The sequence below is a fragment of the Cebus imitator genome, unplaced genomic scaffold (assembly GCF_001604975.1).
Source record: "Cebus imitator isolate Cc_AM_T3 unplaced genomic scaffold, Cebus_imitator-1.0 Scaffold32, whole genome shotgun sequence".
Classification (NCBI taxonomy): domain Eukaryota; kingdom Metazoa; phylum Chordata; class Mammalia; order Primates; family Cebidae; genus Cebus; species Cebus imitator.
In genome coordinates this window covers 350,891-372,903 of record NW_016107347.1, presented here as the reverse complement: position 1 = coordinate 372,903, position 22,013 = coordinate 350,891, and the positions used below count along the sequence as shown (strand labels likewise).

Sequence of the window (22,013 nt, the reverse complement as noted above, 5' to 3'; positions counted from 1 at the left end):
CGCCACCATGCCCAGCTAATTTTTCGTATTTTTAGTAGAGACGGGGTTTCACCATGTTGACCAGGATGGTCTCGATCTCTTGACCTCGTGATCCATCCGCCTCGGCCTCCCACAGTGCTGGGATTACAGGCTTGAGCCACCGCGCCCAGCCTCCCAAGTACTTCTTTACGATAAATTCCAGGAACTAGAAATTTGCACTAGTTGGTTGATACATTCCAAGCCACATGATGCTTGGGAGCTTAAGGTCCAGCCACTCACCTCCTTCTCTGCACCAGCTCTAACTGGTAGAGGCAGAGGAATGGCAAGCCCACATGGAAAGCAGGGGCCTCCCTTCACTGTGGCTCTCTGGCAAGAGCTGGATTGAAGTGGTCAGGCCTCCTACTTTCCATCCCACCTCTTGATTTGCAACCTTGTGAGAAAGTGGTTGGGCAGAGCACACAGCTGAACTCTCTCACCCAGCCCCTGCCAGAAAGCCTGCAAGTCATCTGGTATTTAGCAAAACAGAGAAGGCAAAAGAGCATAGCATCCAAAAGCAGCAAACGGTAGAATACAGACTTTTGAAAGAAAACTAATAAAATACAGTATACAACAGGTGCCAGGCTCTCATTAATCAACTTAGCTGGTCTTGTTTCTTTGAAAGAACTGAGCAATAGAGAAAGATGAAGACTAATTCTCCCATTGTGCTTCTCCTGTAGAGAATGAGTATTGGCTAAGGCAGGGGCCAGGGAGAGAAGAATTTTTCCTATCTTATTCAGCTGGCCAAATTATTATTCTCCCAAGCCATTGGGTTTCACCTCCAAAGCCAAATTCACTCAGAGACAGCACCAATATCAGCGTAAGCCTAGTGAGGGTTTTGCTTCAGGCAAAACCTGCCCCGGCACTGGTATAACCCTGCCTCACCTGCCTCACCTGCCTCACCTTAATCCTAGCCCCAAATCTATTTATTTATAAAAACAAGCTTCCAGCTCACAGGTCAGAGTTTGCCATTTGGTTTTTTAAAAATTCTATTCAAATATCATTTATCTGAGGTTTTAAAAATATTTTCACAGTTTATTAAGGAACAAGTAGTGTTCCGTTACACGAGTAAGTTCTTTAGTGGTGATTTGTGAGATTTTGGTGCACCCATCACCTGAACAGTATACACTGCACCCTATTTGTAGTCTTTTATTCCTCACCCCCTTCACACCCTTTCCCCTTGAGTCTCCAAAGCCCATTGTATCATTCTTATGCCTTTGCATCCTCATAGCTCCCACTTATGACTGAGAACACATGATGTTTGGTTTTCCATTCCCGAGCTACTCCACTTAGAATAACAGTCTCCAATCTCATCCAGGTCGCTGCGAATGAATTCATTCCTTCTTGTGGCTGAGTAGTATTTCATATATCACTGTTTCTTTAGCCACTTATTGATTGACGGGCATTTGGGTTGGATCCACATTTTTGCAATTGTGAATTGTGCTGCTATAAAAATGTGTGCAAGTATCTTTTTCATGTAATGACTTCTTTTCTCTGGATAGCTACCCAGTAGTGGGATTGCTGGATCAAATGGTAGTTCGACCTTTTTGTTCTTTAAGGGATCTCCACACTGTTTCCCATAGTGGTTTCCATCCCTCAGAGAAGCACAGACAAGAACCCTGAGGGAGTTCCAGAACTCCCTCCCCTAGGATCTGTCCCCCGATCCAGAAGGGACCTACTGTCACTTCTTCTTACAGACTTACGACTGCCTGGAGACATAGATTGGCCTGGGGCAGCTTGTGTGGTCAAGGCCTATTGGCCTGTTCGCCGGAATAGAAGAGGCAACATAAGACACAAAATTCTGTAGAAAAAAACCAGGCCAAGGTCATTCTTACCATGCTGTACTTTAATCCTATCTCATTTTCTCAGATAGGGCATAAGGGACTCAGGGACAATTTGGTCGAGTGGTGCATGAGAAATGATAGGCAGCCCAGTTTCTAAAGTCAGGCTGCAATCCAGACATGCAGGCCGTGGATGAGGATACTTGTCTTGGCAGAAAGACTTTGTGCCTTCGCAGTGGAGAGTCTTTCTAGTCGCGCCATCTAGAAACAGAGAGAGTAGAAGAAAATCAAAAGTCAAAATATTGTTTGAAAAGAAGAAACTTAACGTGAACATTATAAATGGAAAATGTCCCTTTTAGGACGGAAAAAGCAACCAAGCAGGTCTTCCAACCTGTGAGACAGTTAAGTGAGTCAGAGAAAAGCTACGCTGGAGTCAAAGCAGAAAGTCAAGGCAGGAGGGCCTCAGGAACATAACTGCTGTTGCATTTGATCAGCACCAGCAGCCTTAGGCATGGAATGGGAAGAAATTGTCAAGGACATCTTCCCAGCTTGGTTTTCCTGAGCGTATGCCAGGAAGACCAAGTCTGAGAGTCAAAACAGAAAGTCCCCCAGCCCGTGTGTATCTCCTTTTCAGATTGATGCTTTGACAGAAGTGGTGGCTGCAGTAAAGGGGAAAATTGAAGTCTACCTGGATGGTGGGGTCCGAACTGGCAATGACGTGCTGAAGGCTCTGGCCCTCGGGGCTAAGTGCGTGTTTCTTGGGAGACCCATCCTATGGGGTCTTGCCTGCAAGGTGAGCGTGACAAAGCTAACCAGCAAGAAGATACAGAGCTTCCCATTCATTTCCATGCTTTTCTGTGGTTCATTTTCCAAGATTGGCCATTTTCAAAGTGATTCCTAAAGGATAGTTACACCTGACCTGCATCTCCATGCCTTCTCTGAAGCATACTGCAAAACATCAATAGCTCTCATCCCCTATCTTTGTCTCCATGCTTTCCTTTACTCCCAAAGGAATTCTCGCTTCACAGAGATTCCCCTACCTTCCCATCATAGCGCTGACTATATCTAGAATTTATACTCAGTGGATCGTCAGAATGTTCCTTCATGTGTCTTTGTGTCTTTGTCTGCCTTGGGAGCAGGGTGAACACGGTGTTAAGGAAGTTTTGAACATTTTAACAAATGAATTCCGCACTTCCATGGCCCTTACAGGTAAGTTAAAAACATTTTTTTTTTTTTCCTGATTTGGAACTTAACGCAGGATGACTAAAGAACAGGAGCAGCCGTCCTTCCCTCCAGCTGACCCTTACCTGGTGCGGCAGCTGTCCAGAAGGTAGGCCAGGGAGGTGACATTCACCACAAAGATTAAGCACTATTCTTTGCCCAGTGAAAATCAGAGCTCTCCTCAAGGTCACTGTCAGTTCTGGGGAGTGTCACCTCTGGTTCTGAATTCCTGCTTCTGTTGAATTTGTTCAATTGATGGGCTATTGATATATCCCATGCCTGCCGCCTCTGTCCACTCCAATCAACCGAGGCATGAAGCTCAACTCTTTTCTATGCTTCTATTTTTAGGAAAAGACCCTCTCATTAGTATATTTTTGTGAATAATACGTTTTGCCAAAGTTATGGAGCATACATCATAAATATGGAATGAACTCCCAGTTAAACATTACACAGCCTGTTGCTGAATTCTTTCAGTCTCTCGTCTCCAGGGACTTCCCATTGCCTGGTCAAGCCCACAACTCCCCGGCCCCATAACATCACACCAGCTTCTCTTTCTCCCCTCTTTAATTATCTGGAGTTACTCTCTTCAATCCTTATGTCCAATCTGAGCCACAGTTATAACTTTCCATATTAATTAAGATCTTCTTCTAAAGAAGAGTCTTTTCCTTTAACAGGACTTTCCCTTAGACGGCAATTGTTATGTGGAGTATTCACCCTATCTCGTTCACTGTGTGTCATATTCTTCCCTAACAGATACTTCCTATATCCCTGAGCCTTATCAGAACCAAGATAAAGATGAAGGACATCTATTGCACATGAAAATTGATTTAGAAAATGCTAAAATAGGGATTTTATAGGTTACCCTGACATTTTGACATGGCTGTGTTCAGAGATGACATGGGCCCGGGTTCACAGAATAATTCCCAATGCAAACAGAATTACACCATTCATTCTGTATGTAAACCATTTTGTAAGAGTGAGCGCAAAGATCAAGTCAGACTTGCTCCCCTTCATCACCCCTCACCCGTAAGGCAGTGAGTTGCTGGTGTTTGAGAGAAATGAGCTTGTAACCACATTGTTCTTTTAGGCTGCCGGTCGGTCGCTGAGATCAATCGACATTTGATCCAGTTTTCCAGGCTGTAAGAAAAAAGAGCTAATAGCCAGACTGCTGAGGTTGCCCACAGGAGGATCACAAACTCACAGCACAGTGTGTGATGCTGTCCCGCCTGGAACCCATCCTTCCCGGAGGCTTATGCACCATACTCCTAATCCCTCCACCCCCGTGTTTCAGGTTCTCCAAATCCCTTGTGTTCCTCAAATGTGCCATGCTTTTCTTTGCTTCCCTGACTACTATATGTTGTTCTCTTGCCTAAAACCTTCCTCTGAAGCGAAAGATCTCAAGGGGACAGATCATCAATCACTGGAACAACTAGTGGGTTATATTTTTTGCATACTCTACATAAACTCTATGAAACGACTGTAGAACTTTGCACTCTGCACAGAGGAGCTGTACATACAAAGCATTTTTCCAACCAAAAAAATAGACCTATCTATAGAAAATAGGGAAATAGTGAAGGACATAGACTTTGGAGCCACACAGATGGATTTGACAGTCAGGACTACTGCTGGCAAGCCGAGTGACTTGGGCGTGTTTTCTTATCTCTCTGTGTTTCTGAGTCCCGGACTGTAAAATGGGGATTACACTCCCTCAGCTAGTAGTTTGGGAAAAAGTTTAAGTAAGATAATGTATTTGAAGTTCAGAACACAATGCTTAACACGTAGTACAAGTTTAAGAAATAGGAGTATTTCATATATATAACATATATACAGATACATATATACATATACATATAGTATTGTTTGGAAAATTCCTATTAACTTTTCAAGGCCTTGTTCAACTGTCACCGAATATTAACCCTGGCTATTTGCTTAGTGCTTCCTATTGTACTTTGCACATTCCAATATTACAGCCCTTACTATAGTGTGCCATGTTTCTTTATTTGCATATCTGTCTCCACAAATAGACAAATAGACAATGAATGGCTCCAGACAAGAAACTGTATGTTTGATCCTGGGCTTGCTATATAGTAACATCTCATTGAACATTTCTGGGATGGATAGATGGATGGATGGGTGGATAGAGGGATAGATAAAGGAGAGGTGGAAAATAAATAAATGACCTATCAGCATAAAACCTCCCGAGACCAGTAGTCAGCTAGAATAGATTTCAAGAGCAGGGGTACCCAGCTGAATAAGACCTGACACTTGAAGACATCGAGAAGGTTACAGATGGCTGGGCATGAAGGCTCATGCCTATAATCCCAGTACTCCGGGATGCCGAGGCAGGAGGATCACTTGAACCTAGAATTTTGAGACCTCAGTGGGCAAAATAGGGAGAACTCTGCAAAATTAAAAATTTGTTACAAACCTAGCCGGGCGTGCTGGTGAGCAGCTGTGGTCCCAGCCACTCTGGAGGCTGAGGTAGGAGAATCACATGGTCTGGGAAGTTGAAGATCGTGCCACTGCACTCCAGCATTCTGGGTGACAGTGCAAGACCCCACCTCAAAACAACAACAACAGCAAAAACAAACAAACAAACAAACGAACACAAAAAAGAAGATTAGAGAAAAAAATCCATGCCTAAAGTAATAGCTTCAGCAATGGTTTCCCCATCATCTCTCCAGCTGCTTGCCGCACTCAGTTCTCCACACAACAGCCTGAGAGAGTTTTTTAAAGCAAAATCAAATCCTACGTCTCACCTATTTAAAACCTTTCTATAGCTTTCCATTCCACTTGGTCTGCACTCTAGACTGATCCCCAGCTCTCCGGGCCCCCATGATCTGCTCCTCCTCCCAACTGTTTCCTTATCACCCTCCTTTTCACTCGCAAGACCGCAGCCAGGTCTCCCTTCTATTCCATTAACAAGCAAAAACTAGCCGCCTCCGGATCTTCACCTTTATCAATCCCTTTCCATAAAACGGTGTTCCTCACCTTCTCATGGTTTGCTCTCTGTTGACGTGTAGATCTCAGCTGAACTGTCACAGCCCTGATGAGGGGAGACGTCCCCGACCATCCTGCTCCGAATGCTCTTTGCTTCACTCATCACATCACCCTGTTTCTCCCCTCCTAGCTGTTACCACCACCTGCAACTAACTTATCAGTTGTCTATTTTATTGTCTATCTGTACTTGCATAGAGACCTTAGACTGCCTTGCTCCCTGATACGTTCCCAAGGGCCTAGAATCATGCCCAATGTCATATAGGGCCCATAAATATTTATTAAATAAATTAATCCAGGAAGGGAAAGTTGGATCAAATTACATCATCAGATCTGGAGAATTATAGTAGTCAGAGGAGGAAAACAGTGACATAGGATGGAACCCAGCAGAATGGGTCACTGCGTAAGCCAACAGATCTAAAAAGTCTTCTGTTATTCCTTGACTGGGCACTTCCCTGCATGAACCCATGCCATAGTGCAGGTCCACTTTTGTCCAGATTAACCCACAGAGCCAAGGGCTGGGTGAAGGGAACATTAGCATGGGAAACACCAAAAGACAAAGCATTCCCACAGCAGTTGCCCTGGTAATAACCTTTAAGGCTTACTTGCTTAACCTAAATATATGTGTAGGGCATGTACCACCCACATATTTAGAAAGGGAAAATGAAGTTTGGTCATACAGCCTGCTTGCCTACAACTGCAATTCAGAACCCAGAATTCAGAAGTGAATACCCAAACTTTCAAATCAGCAGTTCCTTTAAAAAAAAAAAAAAAGTTCACAAAGTGTATGACGCAAAGAAGTCCCTTTGATTCTTCTCAGAACAAAAGATCTTAAAAGGGCAGATCAGAAACGACTGAAATAACCAGTGGATTATAACATTTTGCATATCCTTTATATCTCTATGAAATAACTGTGGAACTTTGCACTCTGGACAGAAGAGCTATACTTACAAAATATGCCCCAACAATGATCATACTATCTATTAAACAAGGCAGCATAGACAAACCAAATGAAAAGAAAGAAAAGCAGATGTTGTTGTTAGAATACTTGGAAGAGCAACGGATACTTTGGAGAATTGTGGTCATTGAAAAGGGGCTCAGAAAGCTAAATTAGATATAATTGTTAATGAGTTGATAAAAAGAAAAGGGAAATTGACTATGATCCCAGTTTTTGACCTTCACTTTTTATTTAGGTGTCAAATTGCCTGCTGTATTGGTAGGCTGATAATATGAGGTCAAGGAGGGGTCTTCAGTCTGGCGGCAAGGATGGCGGGCTTGTGCTGAAGGTTTGGGGAAATACTAAGAAAGCACATGTCTGGGGCGACTGTCTGGCTGACACAGAAGTCACAGTTGCATTGTGGGACAGGAGGCTTAGACGAGCATGGGCCTTGAAGATGACCTTCGACAACCTGATTTGCATGGCAACATGTGACTTGTAAAAAATGGAAGCTTCATGATTTAGTCTGTTTGTGCTAGTGTAACAAAATATATGAGATCAGATAATTTATAAACAGCAGAAACTAACTTCTCATGTTCCAGAGGCTGGGAAGTCTGGTGAGAGCCCAATGTCTCCTTCCAAGATAATTTCTTGTTGCTGCAGCCTCTGCGGGAGATGGACACTGTGTCCTCACATGGTGGAGAAATGGAAGGGGCCACCTAGTTCCCTCAAGCCCTTTTTTAAGGTCACCAATCCCATTCATGAGGGCCCTGTTCTCATATGTTAATCACTTCCTAATGACCCCACCTCTAAATACTATCACATTGGCAATTAAATTTCAACATATGAATTTGGAGGGAACACATTCAGACCATACAATTTTACAAGATCAGGAAGGAATGTGGGACAAGGGTAATCTTGGTATACCCTAACTCATGTGTTGCTGAAATGAACTTTAGGAATATTTTTTATTTTGAGTCACGCAGCCAAGGCCAGAGACAAGACAGAACAGAGGAGCAAAGGAAAGCCTAAAATATTCATTGTCATGAACTAGGATGTTATAGGATTTTATGACCCATTGACTAATGTTATTCTGTGCAATACACTGACCTCCAAGAAAAGTAGCAGAAAGAGAGTTTTGGATAAGAGATTCAGGGACTCTGGAAACAAATTAATATTAACTAGTCCAGTTCTTCTACAGTAAATGAGAAAAAAGATATCTTTATTTTGGTCATATTGGATAGTTTTAGTATTTAGATGGAGGCTTTCTCAATACAGTACTAAAGAGCTAAACTAATGGCAGAGATTTAAGTCTAAGAAATCTTACCCAGGGGTCCCCAAGAACATGGCCTCAGACAGCGAGCAGACTCATGAGAGAGCTGTCCCACGAGCCACTTCCCACAGCATATGGCCAAACTTAGACAGACTTTGCTCTCCTCTGGCCTGTACCTCAGCCCTCATGCCCTTGTCCTCCATCAGGAATCAGCCTCACAGGCAGTGGGACCTGGTGCCCTTGCTAGAACTTTACTCTGTGGAATTTTGCTTCTAGAGAAAGCGAACTTTTTGTCAGATACCGTTTTTTCAGCCTCATTCTATTTATGTTAAGTTTATAACTATGGTCTCATGATTCTCCTCACATCAGAAAAAGATAAGAACATCTCAGTATTAAATTGTTCTTCTGATTATGTAAACAAGCAAAGCCTTCAAGACAAGACTTGAAATTAGAGAAAACAAAAGTAGGTTAACATCCACCCCTCCAAACACTCAATCACAGTCTTGTAAATTAACTTTTGTTCATGCTTTCATGCAAACTAGTGATCATGTCGCAAAATTTCCCAAAGGTTCTTTTATTACAGGGACTTCAATGCAGGTATTAATTGTCTGCTTAAGGTCATCTCTTTGACCCTGAAATCACCAGCTGAGGACCTGTGGGAGACATTACAGATTGGTTTGGGGTAAGAATGAAACAAATCACATGAGCATATGGTGTTAAAGTAATGTGATATACAGACAATGACATTAGCTTACTTTATAAGAGAGCGCAGTAGAAGCTCTTTGTATACATCCACCTGATGACAGCTATGTTCCCAGATACGTGTGTAATTTTTTGTGTCTGGGTTCTGTGTCTAGATCCAAAATTATAAGGGAAATGAGCAAGAATATTATCAAGGTAATAACAAAAAGACTGTTGTCTATTGCTCGGAAACAAGAAAAAAGGAATGTCCACAGTAAACTGAAGAGATGCATGTGAAATCTCAGATGCAATCTCTTAACTCCTAAAAATGTCTTACATTTGGAATGCAATCTGTTATAAGGATAGTCAAAAGACCTGAACAGACACCTAACCAAAGAAGATATATTGATTACAAAAAAAAAAAAAAAAGCATATGAAAAGACAGGTAAAAGACCTGAACAGACATCCACCAAAGAAGATACATAGATTTCAAAAAAAAGCACATGAAAAGATACTCAACATCATATGTCATTAGAGAATTTCAAACTAAAACAAAAATGAGATACCACTGCACACCCATTACAATGGCAAAATCCATAACACTGACAACACCAAATGCTAGCAAGAATGTGGAGCATCAGGAATGTCATCCATTGCTAGTGGGATGCAAAATGGTACAGACACTTTGTAAGGCAGCTTGGCAGCTTCTTATAAAACTAAATATATTCTTACCATATGATCCAGAAGTCATGCTCCACTGCATTTACACAAATAAATTGGGAACTGATTTCTACACCAAAGCCTACTTTTAGGTTAGATTGTTATAGTAATTTTATTCATGATTGTCAAAACTTGGAAGCAGCCAAATTGTCCGTCAGTAGGTGAATGGATAAACATATCCAGACAATGGAATATTATCAGTGCTTTAAAAAAAAGAAGAAAACTGTCAAGCCATAAAAAGACGTGGAAGAAACTTAAATGTATATTACATAATGCAAGAAACCAATATGAACAGGCTACACGCAGTGTGATTCCAAATATATGACATTCTGGAAAAGATAAAACCTTGGAGATGGTAAAAAGATCAATGGCTGTTAATTTCAGGTGTGCAGAGGGATGAAGAGGCAGAGGACAGAGGATTTTTAGGGAAGATGATACTATAATGGTGGTTACATGTCATTATACATTTGTCAAAACTCAGAGAATGTGCAAGGCCAAGAATAAACTGTAGACTTTGAGTGACATAGATGTGTCAATGCACATCAATTGGTTGTACCATATGTACCATTCTGGTACAGGATGTTGATAGTGGGGGAGGCTATGTATGTGTGGGGGTAGGGAACATCTGAGAACGCTCTACTTTCCCTCAGTTTTGTTATGAAGTTAAAACTATTACAGAAAATAAAGTCCATCTTAAAAATTAAATGAGATAACATATGTAAAGCTCTTGATACATAGTAAAGGGCTCAATTGATATATTGCAGCTTATATGTAGAGCTTCCTGTGTGCAAGGAGATGTCCCAAATTACCTCTTGATCTGATCTTAACTGATTATTCCTTAAAATAAATGTCCAGAGTGGAGGGAAAATGGCCAAGAGGCAGGACTAAATTGCTCCTCCCACTGGATGGACAAAGCAGTGTGCGGAGACTCACACCATGAACTTTTGCTTCAGAACGACTGAAAGAATATACCAGGAAAGCTGAGAGAATCCACAGACTCTCTGAAGGAAGTAGATTGCTCCTGCAGAACTCGGAAGACAGCCCAAATACTCTGAGTGCCCGAGGCATGAAAGTGAGAAAATGGTAATCATCCATTTCCAAACATATACTCTCACTAGGGAACCTGAAGGTCTAGATCATGGGATAAGGATTTGATCTTACCTGCAGCTGAGTCAATTTAGAGAGTCAAGCAAAATACAGGTGTAGAGGAAGCAGTGGGAACAGCCCTGTGGACTCCCTGGGTCCTCAGGGAAGCCATTTCTGACTTGTCTCACAAGGGTCCTTAGGGAGGGCTGCCAGAGGAACTGGGAGAAGACCGCAGAGAGAAAGAAACCTTCAGCTGACCTTTGTAACAATTCTAACCAAATAAACTCAAAGGAGGGTGTGAGTCTGGTGTGCAGACTCGACAGGCAGGAAGGCATGAGAGCCCTGCTTACTTGCTCAGCTGGGAGCCTGGTAACCTGGTGCAAGTTCTCAGCCCTGCTGGCACATTGCCTAGAAACACACTCAGTGATGTTGCGGGAGAGGAATCATGGGAGTGGGACCAGCTTTTTGGATGTGTGGGAGGGGGCTGGGTGAGGCCTGTGACTACTGGATTTCCCCCACTTCCCTGACAACCTGCATGACACAGCCATAATCCTCCTGGGAACATAACTCCATTGACCACCATTGAACCACAGCCCTATAGCCCAGCAGCTGCAACAACCCATGGAGAGTCTGAGCTCAGGCCCTGCCCCTCTCCTGATGGTCCTTCCCTACCCACCCTGGTGGCTGAAGGTCATATTTTCTTGGAGTTCTAGGGCCCTGCCCACTGCCTGATCCTTCCTATACTACCACAGCTGGTGATCTCTTAAAAGTCCCACCTCTTGGCTAGAGGCCAACCGGCACAAAAATAGTGCATTTAATCAACCCAAACTAAGAACCCTCACAAAGCCCATTTCAGTTCCCTGCCAACTCTACCAGAGCAGGTGCTGGTATCCACAGCTGAGAGATCTGAAGATGGTTCACATCACAAGACGCTGTGCAGACAATCCCAGTACCAGCCCAGAGCCTAGTAGCCCTGCTGGATAACTATACCCAGAAGAGAAATAACAGTCACTGTGGTTCAGCTTTCAGGAAGCCACATCCATAGGAAAAGGGAGAGAATATACATCAAGGGAACGCTATGTGTGACAGAGAATCTGAACAGCAGCCTTGAGTCCCAGATCTTCCCTCTGACATGCCTACCCAAATGAAAAGGAACCAGAATAGCAATCCTGATAATATGACAAAAGAAGGTTTTTAAATATTCCCCACCAAAAAAAAAAAAAATCACACCAGCTCACTAGCAATGGATCTGAACCAAGAAGAAGCTCCTGATTTACCTGAAAAATAATTCAGAAGGTTGATTATTAAGCTAATCAAGGAGGCACCAGAGAAAGGTGAAGTCCAATTTAGGGAAATTGAAAAATGATACAAGATATGAGGGGGGAAGTCTTCAGTGAAATATATAGCATAAATAAAAAACAATCACAACTTTGGAAAATAAAGGACACAGAGAAACACAAAATATCCTGGGAAGTCTTAGCAATAGAATTGAACAAGCAGAAGAAAGAACTTCAAAGTTCAAAGACAAGATTTTGGAATTAACCCTATCCAATAAAGACAAAAAAAAAAAGAAAGAAAAATTTAAAAAATGAACAAAGCCTCCAAGAAGTTGGTGATTATGTTAAATGACCAAACCTAAGAATAATTGGCATTCCTGAGGAAGAAGAGAAATCTAAAAGTTTAGAAAGCATATTTGGGGGAATAATCAAGGAAAATTTTCCTGGCCTTGCTAGAGACCTAGACATCCAACTACAAGAAACTCAAAGAACACCTGGGAAATTCATTGTAAAAAGATCATTGCCTAGGCACACTGTCATTAGGTTATCTAACATCAGGACGAATGAAAGAATCTTAAGAGCTGTCAGGCAAAAGCGCCAGTGCTTTTTTCCTTATGGGCAAAATCCATAAAGGAAAGCCTATCAAATTAACAGAGATTTATCAGCAGAAGGTATTGGGCCCTATCATTAGCCTCCTTAAACAAAACAATTATCAGCCAAAAATTTTGTGTCCAGCAAAACTAAGCTTCATAATGAAGGAAAGATACAATCTTTTTCAGACAAATAAATGGTGAGAGAATTCACCACTACCAAGCTACTACTGCAAGAAATGGTAAAAGAAGCTCTAAATCTTGAAACAAATCTGAAAACACATCAAAACAGGACCTCTTTAAAGCAAAATTCTCACAGGACCTACAAAACAAAAATACAATTTTAAAAAAACCCAAGGTGTACAAGCAACAAATAGCAAGATGAATGGAATAGTACCTCAAATCTCAATACTAATGTTGAATATAAGTGGCCTAAATGCTGAACTTAAAAGATACAAAACTGCAGAATGGATAAGAATTCACCAACCAAATATCTGGTTCCTTCAAGATACTCACCTAACACATAAGGACACTTATAAATTTAAGGTAAAGGAATGGAAAAAGATATTCCACGCAAATGGACACCAAAAGTGAGCAAAAGTAGTTATTCTTATATCAGACAAAACAAACTTTAAAGCAACAGTAGTTAAAAACAAACAAACAAACAAAGAGGGACATTATATAATGATAAAAGGCCTTGTCCAACAGAAAAATATCACAATCCAAAATGCACATGCACCCAACACTGGAGCTCCCAAATTTATAAAACAATTGCTACTAGGCCTAAGAAACGAGATAGACAGTAACATATTAATAGTGGGGGACTTCATTACTCCACTGACAGAGCTAGATAGGTCATCAAAACAAAAGTCAACAAAGAAACAATATATTTAAACTATACCCCATAACAAATGGACTTAACATATATTTACAGAGCCTTCTACCCAACAACTGCAGAATATACATTCTATTCATCAGTTCATGGAACTTTCTCCAAGACAGACCAGATGATAGGCCACAAATCAAATCTCAATAAATTTAAGAAAATTCAGATTATATCAAGTACACTCTCAGAGTACAGTGGACTAAAATTGGAAATCAATTTCAAAAGGAATCTTCAAAACCATGCAACTGCATGAAAAGTAAATAATCTGCTCTTGAGTCAAAAATGAAATCAAGGTAAAAATTTTAAAATTCTTCAAACTGAATGATAATAGAGACACAACATATGAAAATCTCTGGGATACAGCAAAGGTGGTGATAAGAAGAAAGTTCATGATGCAGACCTTAAATGCCTACATTAAAAAGTCTGAAAGACCACAAATAGACAATCTAAGATCATACCTAAGGTACTAGAGAAACAAGAACAAACCAAACCCAAACCCAGGAGAAGAAAGAAAAAAACCAAGGTCAGAGCAGAACTAAATAAAATTGAAACCAAAAAAAATACAAAACAAAAACGTGGACCTTTAAAAAGATAAATAAAATTGATAGACCATTAGCAAGATTAGCAAAGAAAAGAAAGCTAAATAAGTTTAATCAGAAACAAAATGGGAGGTATTACAACCAACACCACAGAAATACAAAAGATTATTCAAGGTTACTATGAACACTTTTATGTGCATAAACTAAAAAACCTAGAAGAGATGGATAAATTCCTGGAAAGATACAACTCTCCTAGCTTAAATCAGGAAGAATTTGTAACCTGAACAGACCAATAACAAGCAGTGTGAATGAAAAGGTAATTTAAAAAATTACCAACAACAAAAAAAAAGTCCAGGACTAGGAGGATTCACAACTGAATTCTCCCAGTCATTTAAAGAGGAATTGGTATCAATCTTATTGACACTATTTCACAAGATTGAGAAAGAAAGAATTCTCCCTAAACCATTCTATGAAGCCAGTATCACCCTAATACAAAAACCAGGAAAGGACATCACAAAAAAAGAAAACTAAAGACCAATATCCCTGATGAACATAGATGCAAAAATCCTTAACAACATACAAGCCAACTGAATCTAACAGCATATCCAAAATATAATCCACCATGATCAAGTGGGTTTCATACCAGGATGCAGGGATGATTTAACATACACAAGTCAATAAATGTGATACACCACATAAACATAATTAAAAACAAAAAATCACATGATCATCTCAATCAATGCAGAAAAAGCATCTGACAAAATCCAACATCCCTTTATGACTAAAACCCTCAACAAAATTGGCATACCAAAAACATAATATTATACAATCATATTTTTTCTAGTTCTGTGAAGAATAATGGTGTTATTTTGATGAGAATTGCATTGAATTTGTAGATAGCTTTTGGCAGTATGGTCACTTTCACAACATTGATTCTACCCATTCATGAGCATGGGATGTGTTTCCATCTGTTAGCTTCATCTATGATTGTTTTCAGCAGTGTTCTGAAGTTTTCCTTGTGAGGTCTTTTGCTTCCTTGGTTAGGTATATTCCTAAAGTTCATATGAAATCAAACAAAAGCCTGCATAGCCAGATTAAGACTAAGCAAAAAGAACAAATCAAAGGTATGAATACCAGGAGGTAGAGATTATTCTTGCCACCTTAGAGGCTTGCTACCATACCATCATTGTCAGCCTCTGGAGCACCTGGTTGAATGGCATCTGTGTGACCTCCCGCCCAAGATACTTGGCAGTCAGAGTTATTCGTAAGAGATGGGAAAGAGATTTTGCTAAAGTCTTCTTCCTCAATCTGAAGGCCTTGCTGGGAAAGACAGCCAAATGGAGCTCATACAACCCAAAAGCTCTGGACCTAGCTCTCCGTGTATGGTGGGGGTAATGACCCATTCTTCCTTACTTCTGACAACTGGCTCTTCAAATACACTTCAAATACTTGGGAACCTACTCACATCCATCCTCTGAATGGGAAGAAAATTGCTTCTCTTTGGCAAACATCTTTGGCCTGGGCAGTGGTCCCAACCTGTCATTAGTATGAGAAACTTTCCAGTATGTTCATTTTTGTGGTCACTGTTCTTTTCTATTTCCTATTATGTATTAGTTCATAAGCGCTAAGTTTCAAAAGCACAAAAACATTCTAGAGTCCTTGATTGCTCACTCATCCTTCCATTCATTTATTCAATAAACGTTTATTAAGTTTCTATTATGTGTCAGATATTGTGCATTATTTATTATCTTACGATAATAAAAAGATGTATGAGACATAGACATTTTATTTAGTCACTCAACAATGTTTGAAGATCTACTCTGTACAAGGTGCTATGGATCAATAAAGGGAATAGTCCAGCTTAAAACAACACAACAAAAATAAACTCTTGACTGCACTGGCCATAACATCTTTTTACTGAGATCTTCATGGCACAACTTCTTGATGAACAGGTATTTTTTTAATGGTCACTCCCTTCACTTCTTCCTTCTACTCCTCAACACACAGATGAATTGTGTGCTGTACTTTCCAGTTAAGCTTTCAACCCAAATGTTCGAGGAAATTGCTCTTACCAAATTACTTAGGATGTTGCCAAAACCAATGGTCAATTTTCTTCCTATTGGATTTGATGCATCCAACATAGTGGACCACACTCTTCTTGAAACACTTTCTCCAGTTGACTTTTACAATGCCATCCCCTCGTAATTGTCATCCTGTCATCAACTCCTACTCAGTATCTTTAGCTGGCCCTTCCTCCTCTGTTCAACCTCTCAATGTTGTTATTTCTATTCCAGGATTCAATCCAGAAATTTTTTCTTTTATCCATGAATATTCTTACCCTAGGTATTTCATCTAATCCTGTATTTTTAAAATCTATTCTATACTTTTCATGTACAAATTGACCTCTCTAGGACTAGCATAAGGGGTGTAATTATCCTAAAGTAACCCAGGAATTTAATAAGCTGGCCAAGAAGAGGGATTTTCCTTTTCCCAGCATGAACGATTGTGCCTACTTAACTCCCTGTACAATGGGTGGCTTTCTCCCCCAAGAAAAAGGAAACTCTTTGCACAAGTTCCAAGGTCTCTAGGTGCTGGGCGGTTGATTTTCCCAATCTTGTGAGCAGCTGGCACCTAAATCCAGACTGTTTCACACCAACAGCCTGTGTTCCTCCATTGATAAGGCTGTGTCCTTGTGCTTACATGATAAAAAATTATAATAAAGGAGACTAGTGTTCCTAACAGTGGAATGAAGACTCACATTGTGAGCCCAGCAATCTTTTGACAATTTATGCATCAGCATAGGACAGGAGGATGGGGAAATCATGCCATCTATTCTTTTGCTGACCAGTAATCTCTGTGAGTTTTCCTAATACAGCATATTATTTAATCTATGATTATCATATTGAGAAATTCTTCACAAACTCTGACGCCAATAGATGGTAACTCAGATGGGTATCACTTTACACAGCATGCTGACCTTCCCTGAGCATGTGGACAATTTTGTTGTCTCAGTATCACATGTATAAACAACTATCTTTTTTTCCCATTGAATTACCTTTCTCAAAATCAGTTGGTCATATGAATTTAGGCCATTAACTCACACATAAGCAAAATTTCCCTCAAAATGGATTATAGGCCTAAATGTAAGGGCTAAACTATACACTTCTTAAAGAAAACAGAGATTACCATATTCATGACATTGGATTAGGCAAAAGCTTAAGTTTTCCCGGTAGAAGGAAAATAGTTGAAAAATGAGACAGGATCAAAACTAAAAATGTTTGCATTTTAAAAGAAATCAGCATCAATAAGAAAGTGAAAGGATAAGCCACAGACTGGAGAAAAAAAATTAACTTATGTATTTGACAAAGGACTTGTATCCAGAATGTAAAAGACACACACAACAAAAAGGTAAATAACCCAATTTTAAAATGGGCACGATATTTGAATAGCCATTTCACCAAAAAGGTGTAGGAATGGCCAGTCACATGAAAAGATGGTCAGCATCATCAGTCAGCAGGGAAATGCAAGTCAAAACTACAGTGAGACACCGCTTCTTACCCACTAGAATGCTGCAATAAAAAAGAAAGACAATAACAACTGAGGAAGTGAAAACACCACGCTGTGGGGAAACTAAAATACTCATGCATTGCTGATGGGACATGCAGCCATGTTCAAAAACATTTTAGCAGTTTCTTAAAATATTAAAGACACATTTATCATATGACCTAGCAGTTTCACTTCTGTCTACCCCAAAGAAATAAAAATCTATGTCTACACACCACAAGAATGTGAATATTCATAGCAGCTTTATCCATAATGCACTTTGGGAGGCCGAGGTGGGCAGATTACGAGGTCAAGAGATCGAGACCATCCTGGCCAACGTGGTGAAACCCCATCTCTACTAAAAATACAAAAATTAGCTGGGCGTGGTGGTGTGCACTTGTAGTCCCAGCTACTTGGGAGGCCGAGGCAGGACAATCACTGCCTCACTCTCTGCTAAGAGGCAGAGGTTGCAGGGAGCTGAGATTGCACCATTGCACTTCAGCCTGGCGACAGAGAGAGACTCCATCTCAAAGGAACAAAACAAAACAACAACAACAAAAACTGGAAACACATTAAATATCTATCGACTAATAAACGAATAAACTAATGGGAGCCATCCATACAACTTAATAGAATTTGGCACCTAAAAGGAATGAAATCTTGATATGTGCTACCACATACATGAACTGCAAGAGTATATTAAGCCAAGTGAAAGAAGACAGATACAAAAAACCACGTATTGCATCATTTCATTTATATGGTGTCCAGAGAATCAAATCTGTGGAGTCAGAAAGTCAATTAGGGCCTGCCTAGAGCTAGCTGGGAGTTTAGGAATAAGGAATGGCAACTGAGGAGCATGAGGGATTCCTTAGGAAAGATAGAAATGTTCCCAAACAAGATTGTGATGATGGCCACACAAGTCTAAAATTTTACTAAGATAATTGAACTGTACACTTAAAACAGGTAACTGTTATGATATGTCAGTAATACCTCAGTAAAGCTGTTTAAAAACAGAAAGTTGGTAGTATGGCCCCCACCAGCCTTGCTCTTTGTCTTATTTCTCACTTTCCTAAAGAAAATAAGGTATCTGTTGGTTTAAAGGAAGCTTACAGTATTGCTTCCACTCAGAGACTCTGAGAGATACTGGCTGAAATCTATCAGCCTCCAGAACTCTCAACAGCTGAGGGAATGTCTGGCCCCATCCTGAAGGTGACTGGGGGTCTGTAACGTGCACTCCAGCATCTGCTACAGCAGGCAAAGGTGTGTGATGCACCTGAGTGGTTCCAGGTAGTGCTCCACCCAGCACTTGTAGCTAGTTCTGAGAGCTTCAGAGAACAAGCTGCTACATCTTGCAGCCCAGGGCCAACCTCTTCTAGGCAAGTGGGTTTGAAGCGTTGCTAGTCAGGTCCCAAGTAGTAGTTGAATGTCTACAACACGGAAGGAGGGGAAGACCCACAGTGGGGTTTCAACGAAATCGTTTGTAGAGTATTACTTCCAACAACTGCAGAAAGCATTCTTTTTGAGTGTTTACAGCATTTTCACCAACAAAGACCATATGCTGCACCATAAAACAAGTCTCAATATATATTCAAAGATCAAAATCATACACAGCATATGCTTTGGCCACAATAGTAGAAATTAGAATTAGAAAATCCGTAACAATTAGAAATCAGAAATCCGTAACAATAAGATAGCTAGAAAACCTCCAATTCTAGAAAACAAGCAACATGCTTTTGAATAACACTTGGATCAAAGAAAAACATCACACACAAAAAATCAAAACATCATTAACTAGATGATGATGACCCAATGCATCAAAATGTTAGACACAGCTTTCATGTTGTTTAGAGAGAATTTTACAACTTTAAATGCCTATAGTGGAAATGAGCAAAAGAGTAAAGTCAATTATCCATGCTTTTATAATAAGAACCCTGAAAAAGAACAGTAAAATAAGCCCAAAGTTAATAAATAAAATTAATGAAATCATAAAGTTAATGAAAATCATGAAATAGAAAGATGAACAAACAATAGAATCAATCAACGGTCAATTCTTCTACACTTTATGAACAAAACTCTAGTTCAGAGTGATTTTATATTTAAATATATATCCAGAACCACAAAGATCTTAGAAGAAAAAATTAGGAAAATACAGAAATAAAATGGGAATTCTGTGGGAATAAAAATCTGAAACTAATTGTCTACCAGGTAAATGGGGAAAGGGTAGGAAATTAAGAACAGGCAGAAAAACGTCCTGGAGTGAAGGAAATGGCTTATATCTTCTTTTGGGTGGTACTTACATGGACATATACAACTGTCAAAGTTCACTGGCACTGCACACTTAAGTGTACACTGAACGCTTAAGATATAGGCCTTACAATGCATGTAAATTACATCTCGATTTTTTTAAGTAGAGAAAATTGTCTTGGGGACTTTATGGCAGTGATGTTTGGGCAGACAGGGGCATAGGTTTCAGAAGGATTCATAGAATCTTCCATTCAGAAATTTGCTAAGAATGGTTTTGCAGCCAAACATATAAGATAAGTGCACATATCTTTTTGGTAAGAGTCATTGGGGCATACAGCTACAAATCCCCACACTTGTAGTACAGGCCATAGAGTTAATTTGTTATCACTAGATACCTTTGTTTCAATGAGGTTCTTCCACTAGGAACCTGGAGGTCTCCAAGGGAAAATTGCAATTGAGGTTTTGGATTTATCAGTGGAAAAGAAAGTCACCTCACATAAAACTTAGTGATTGGAGCTGTCACCATCGTAAATTTCTAAACTTTGCAAGACAGCAGCAACATTTCAAATGATACTCTGAGAGGGGAGTTAATAGGCTAACGTGGATTTCCCTCGAGGTGGATTTACTGTACAAGGGCAAAATTTACATTACACTTGGAGATTTCTCCCAGTTTGGTTCAGCTTCACAGATTGCGGACCCCAGACAGCTGGTATCAACTGACCAATGTTCTGTTAAGGCTAAACCCAAGGCTTTTTATCACAGCGGCCTTAAGATTGGACTTCTCTTCCTGTTCCTGGGAAGAATTAGAGATATAACTTAAAGGTCACTATTCTGTGAAAAGGGATCCTGGAGGAGGAGGGAGCAATGAGTATATGGCAGGAGTTCAAGGTGATAAGGGCTGAGCCAGAAGCCACAGAGCATAAAGCCCCAGTGCTGCCTCCAGGGATGAGGCAACGAGGACCCCGACTCCTCTATCCAGGCTAACCTACGGTTAGAGCTTTTTCTTTCCTTTTAACTACTCCTGGCAGTAGTCAGGTCATGGAATTTTTGCAAAAAATGGGTGGAGGAAAATAAGGGATGTGTCTGAGTATACAACCATTTTACCTCTGTTTTTAGCTTTCTTCAGGGTCACCCTAGAATCAGATCTGCTCTCCAGCATCTTCTGTTTCCTGGTGAGTGTTTCCTGCTACCTTGGATTTTCCATGATGGGCTGGAGCTGCCTTGTGACGGGAGCAGGAGGCTTTCTGGGTCAGAGGATCATCCGCCTGTTGGTGGAGGAGAAGGAGCTGAAGGAGATCAGGGCCTTGGACAAGGCCTTCAGACCAGAACTCAGGGAGGAATTTTCTAGTAAGTAAACTTGGGTCATGGGTGTGTTGTCCATCTTAAACTCTGCATGGGTGTGGGGACATGGACTTTGTCTAACATGTTATGGAAAGTTGCAGCCAAATGAAAGCCAATTCCACATCCAAAGTCATCAGAAAGGAGGTAGGATAAATAAAATGGTATAGTGTGAAAGGTGCTGGATGGGGTGTTCAGAGACTGGATTCTGACCCTGCCCCGGAACTTGAGAGGCAGCCACCTCCGCCTCCAGGCCTCTTTTCTTCTCTCCTAGAAAATCCCACCTCAGTTCTTTTTTGTCTACAACTCTTTTATGTTCTGAAGCTTTTTGTCTTGACAATTGCTGTGCAATATTCACAATGGACATCATTTACCTGGAGATTTCACCAGGGGTTCCCTGTGTCTCCAGACTGCCCCAGGCTTTGTTTCATTTGATAGCTTCCTTAGCATCTTTAGTGATGGCAAAATAAAAGGAAGTGAAGGTACAAATGTGTGTGTATGTATGTGTGTGCCAGAAAGAGAAAGAAAATGAGGGGGAAAGAAAGAGAGAGAGAGAGAATCAGAAAAACAGACAATGAATGAGAAAAATAGTGTGAGAGAGAGCATCCGTAAGAGAGAGAGAGCGTGAGAGAGAGAGCGTTAGTGAGAGAGAGAGAGAGTGAGAGAGAGCATCAGTAAGAGAGAGAGCGCGCGAGAGAGAGAGCATTAGTGAGAGAGAGAGTGAGAGAGAGCATCAGTAAGAGAGAGAGCATCAGTGAAGGAGAGAGAGAGTGAGAGAGAGCATCAGTGAGAGAGAGAGCGTGAGAGAGAGAGCATTAGTGAGAGAGAGTGAGAGAGAGCATCAGTGAGAGAGAGAGTGAGAGAGAGCATCAGTGAGAGAGAGAG

General features: G+C 40.6%; 2 protein-coding genes across 4 annotated transcripts in view; both read left to right on the top strand.

The window, feature by feature from the left end:
• The window catches only part of HAO2 (hydroxyacid oxidase 2), a 31,693-nt gene extending 26,619 nt beyond the window's left edge, over positions 1 to 5,074 (top strand). For both annotated transcript variants that reach the window (XM_017524155.2, XM_017524154.2), the window contains exons 6-8: positions 2,431 to 2,589; positions 2,936 to 3,005; positions 4,105 to 5,074. In XM_017524155.2, coding sequence (XP_017379644.1) covers positions 2,431 to 2,589; positions 2,936 to 3,005; positions 4,105 to 4,160 — 285 coding nt within the window. In that variant the 3' untranslated portion in view covers positions 4,161 to 5,074. The remainder of the gene's footprint in view (positions 1 to 2,430; positions 2,590 to 2,935; positions 3,006 to 4,104) is intronic.
• A 15,574-nt stretch (positions 5,075 to 20,648) lies between these two features.
• The window catches only part of LOC108301104 (3 beta-hydroxysteroid dehydrogenase/Delta 5-->4-isomerase type 1), an 8,577-nt gene continuing 7,212 nt past the window's right edge, over positions 20,649 to 22,013 (top strand). The window contains exons 1-2 of one of the 2 annotated variants that reach the window (XM_017524152.2): positions 20,649 to 20,780; positions 20,907 to 21,137. In XM_017524152.2, coding sequence (XP_017379641.1) covers positions 20,993 to 21,137 — 145 coding nt within the window. In that variant the 5' untranslated portion in view covers positions 20,649 to 20,780; positions 20,907 to 20,992. The remainder of the gene's footprint in view (positions 20,781 to 20,906; positions 21,138 to 22,013) is intronic. The other variant, XM_017524153.2, reaches the window with a different exon arrangement.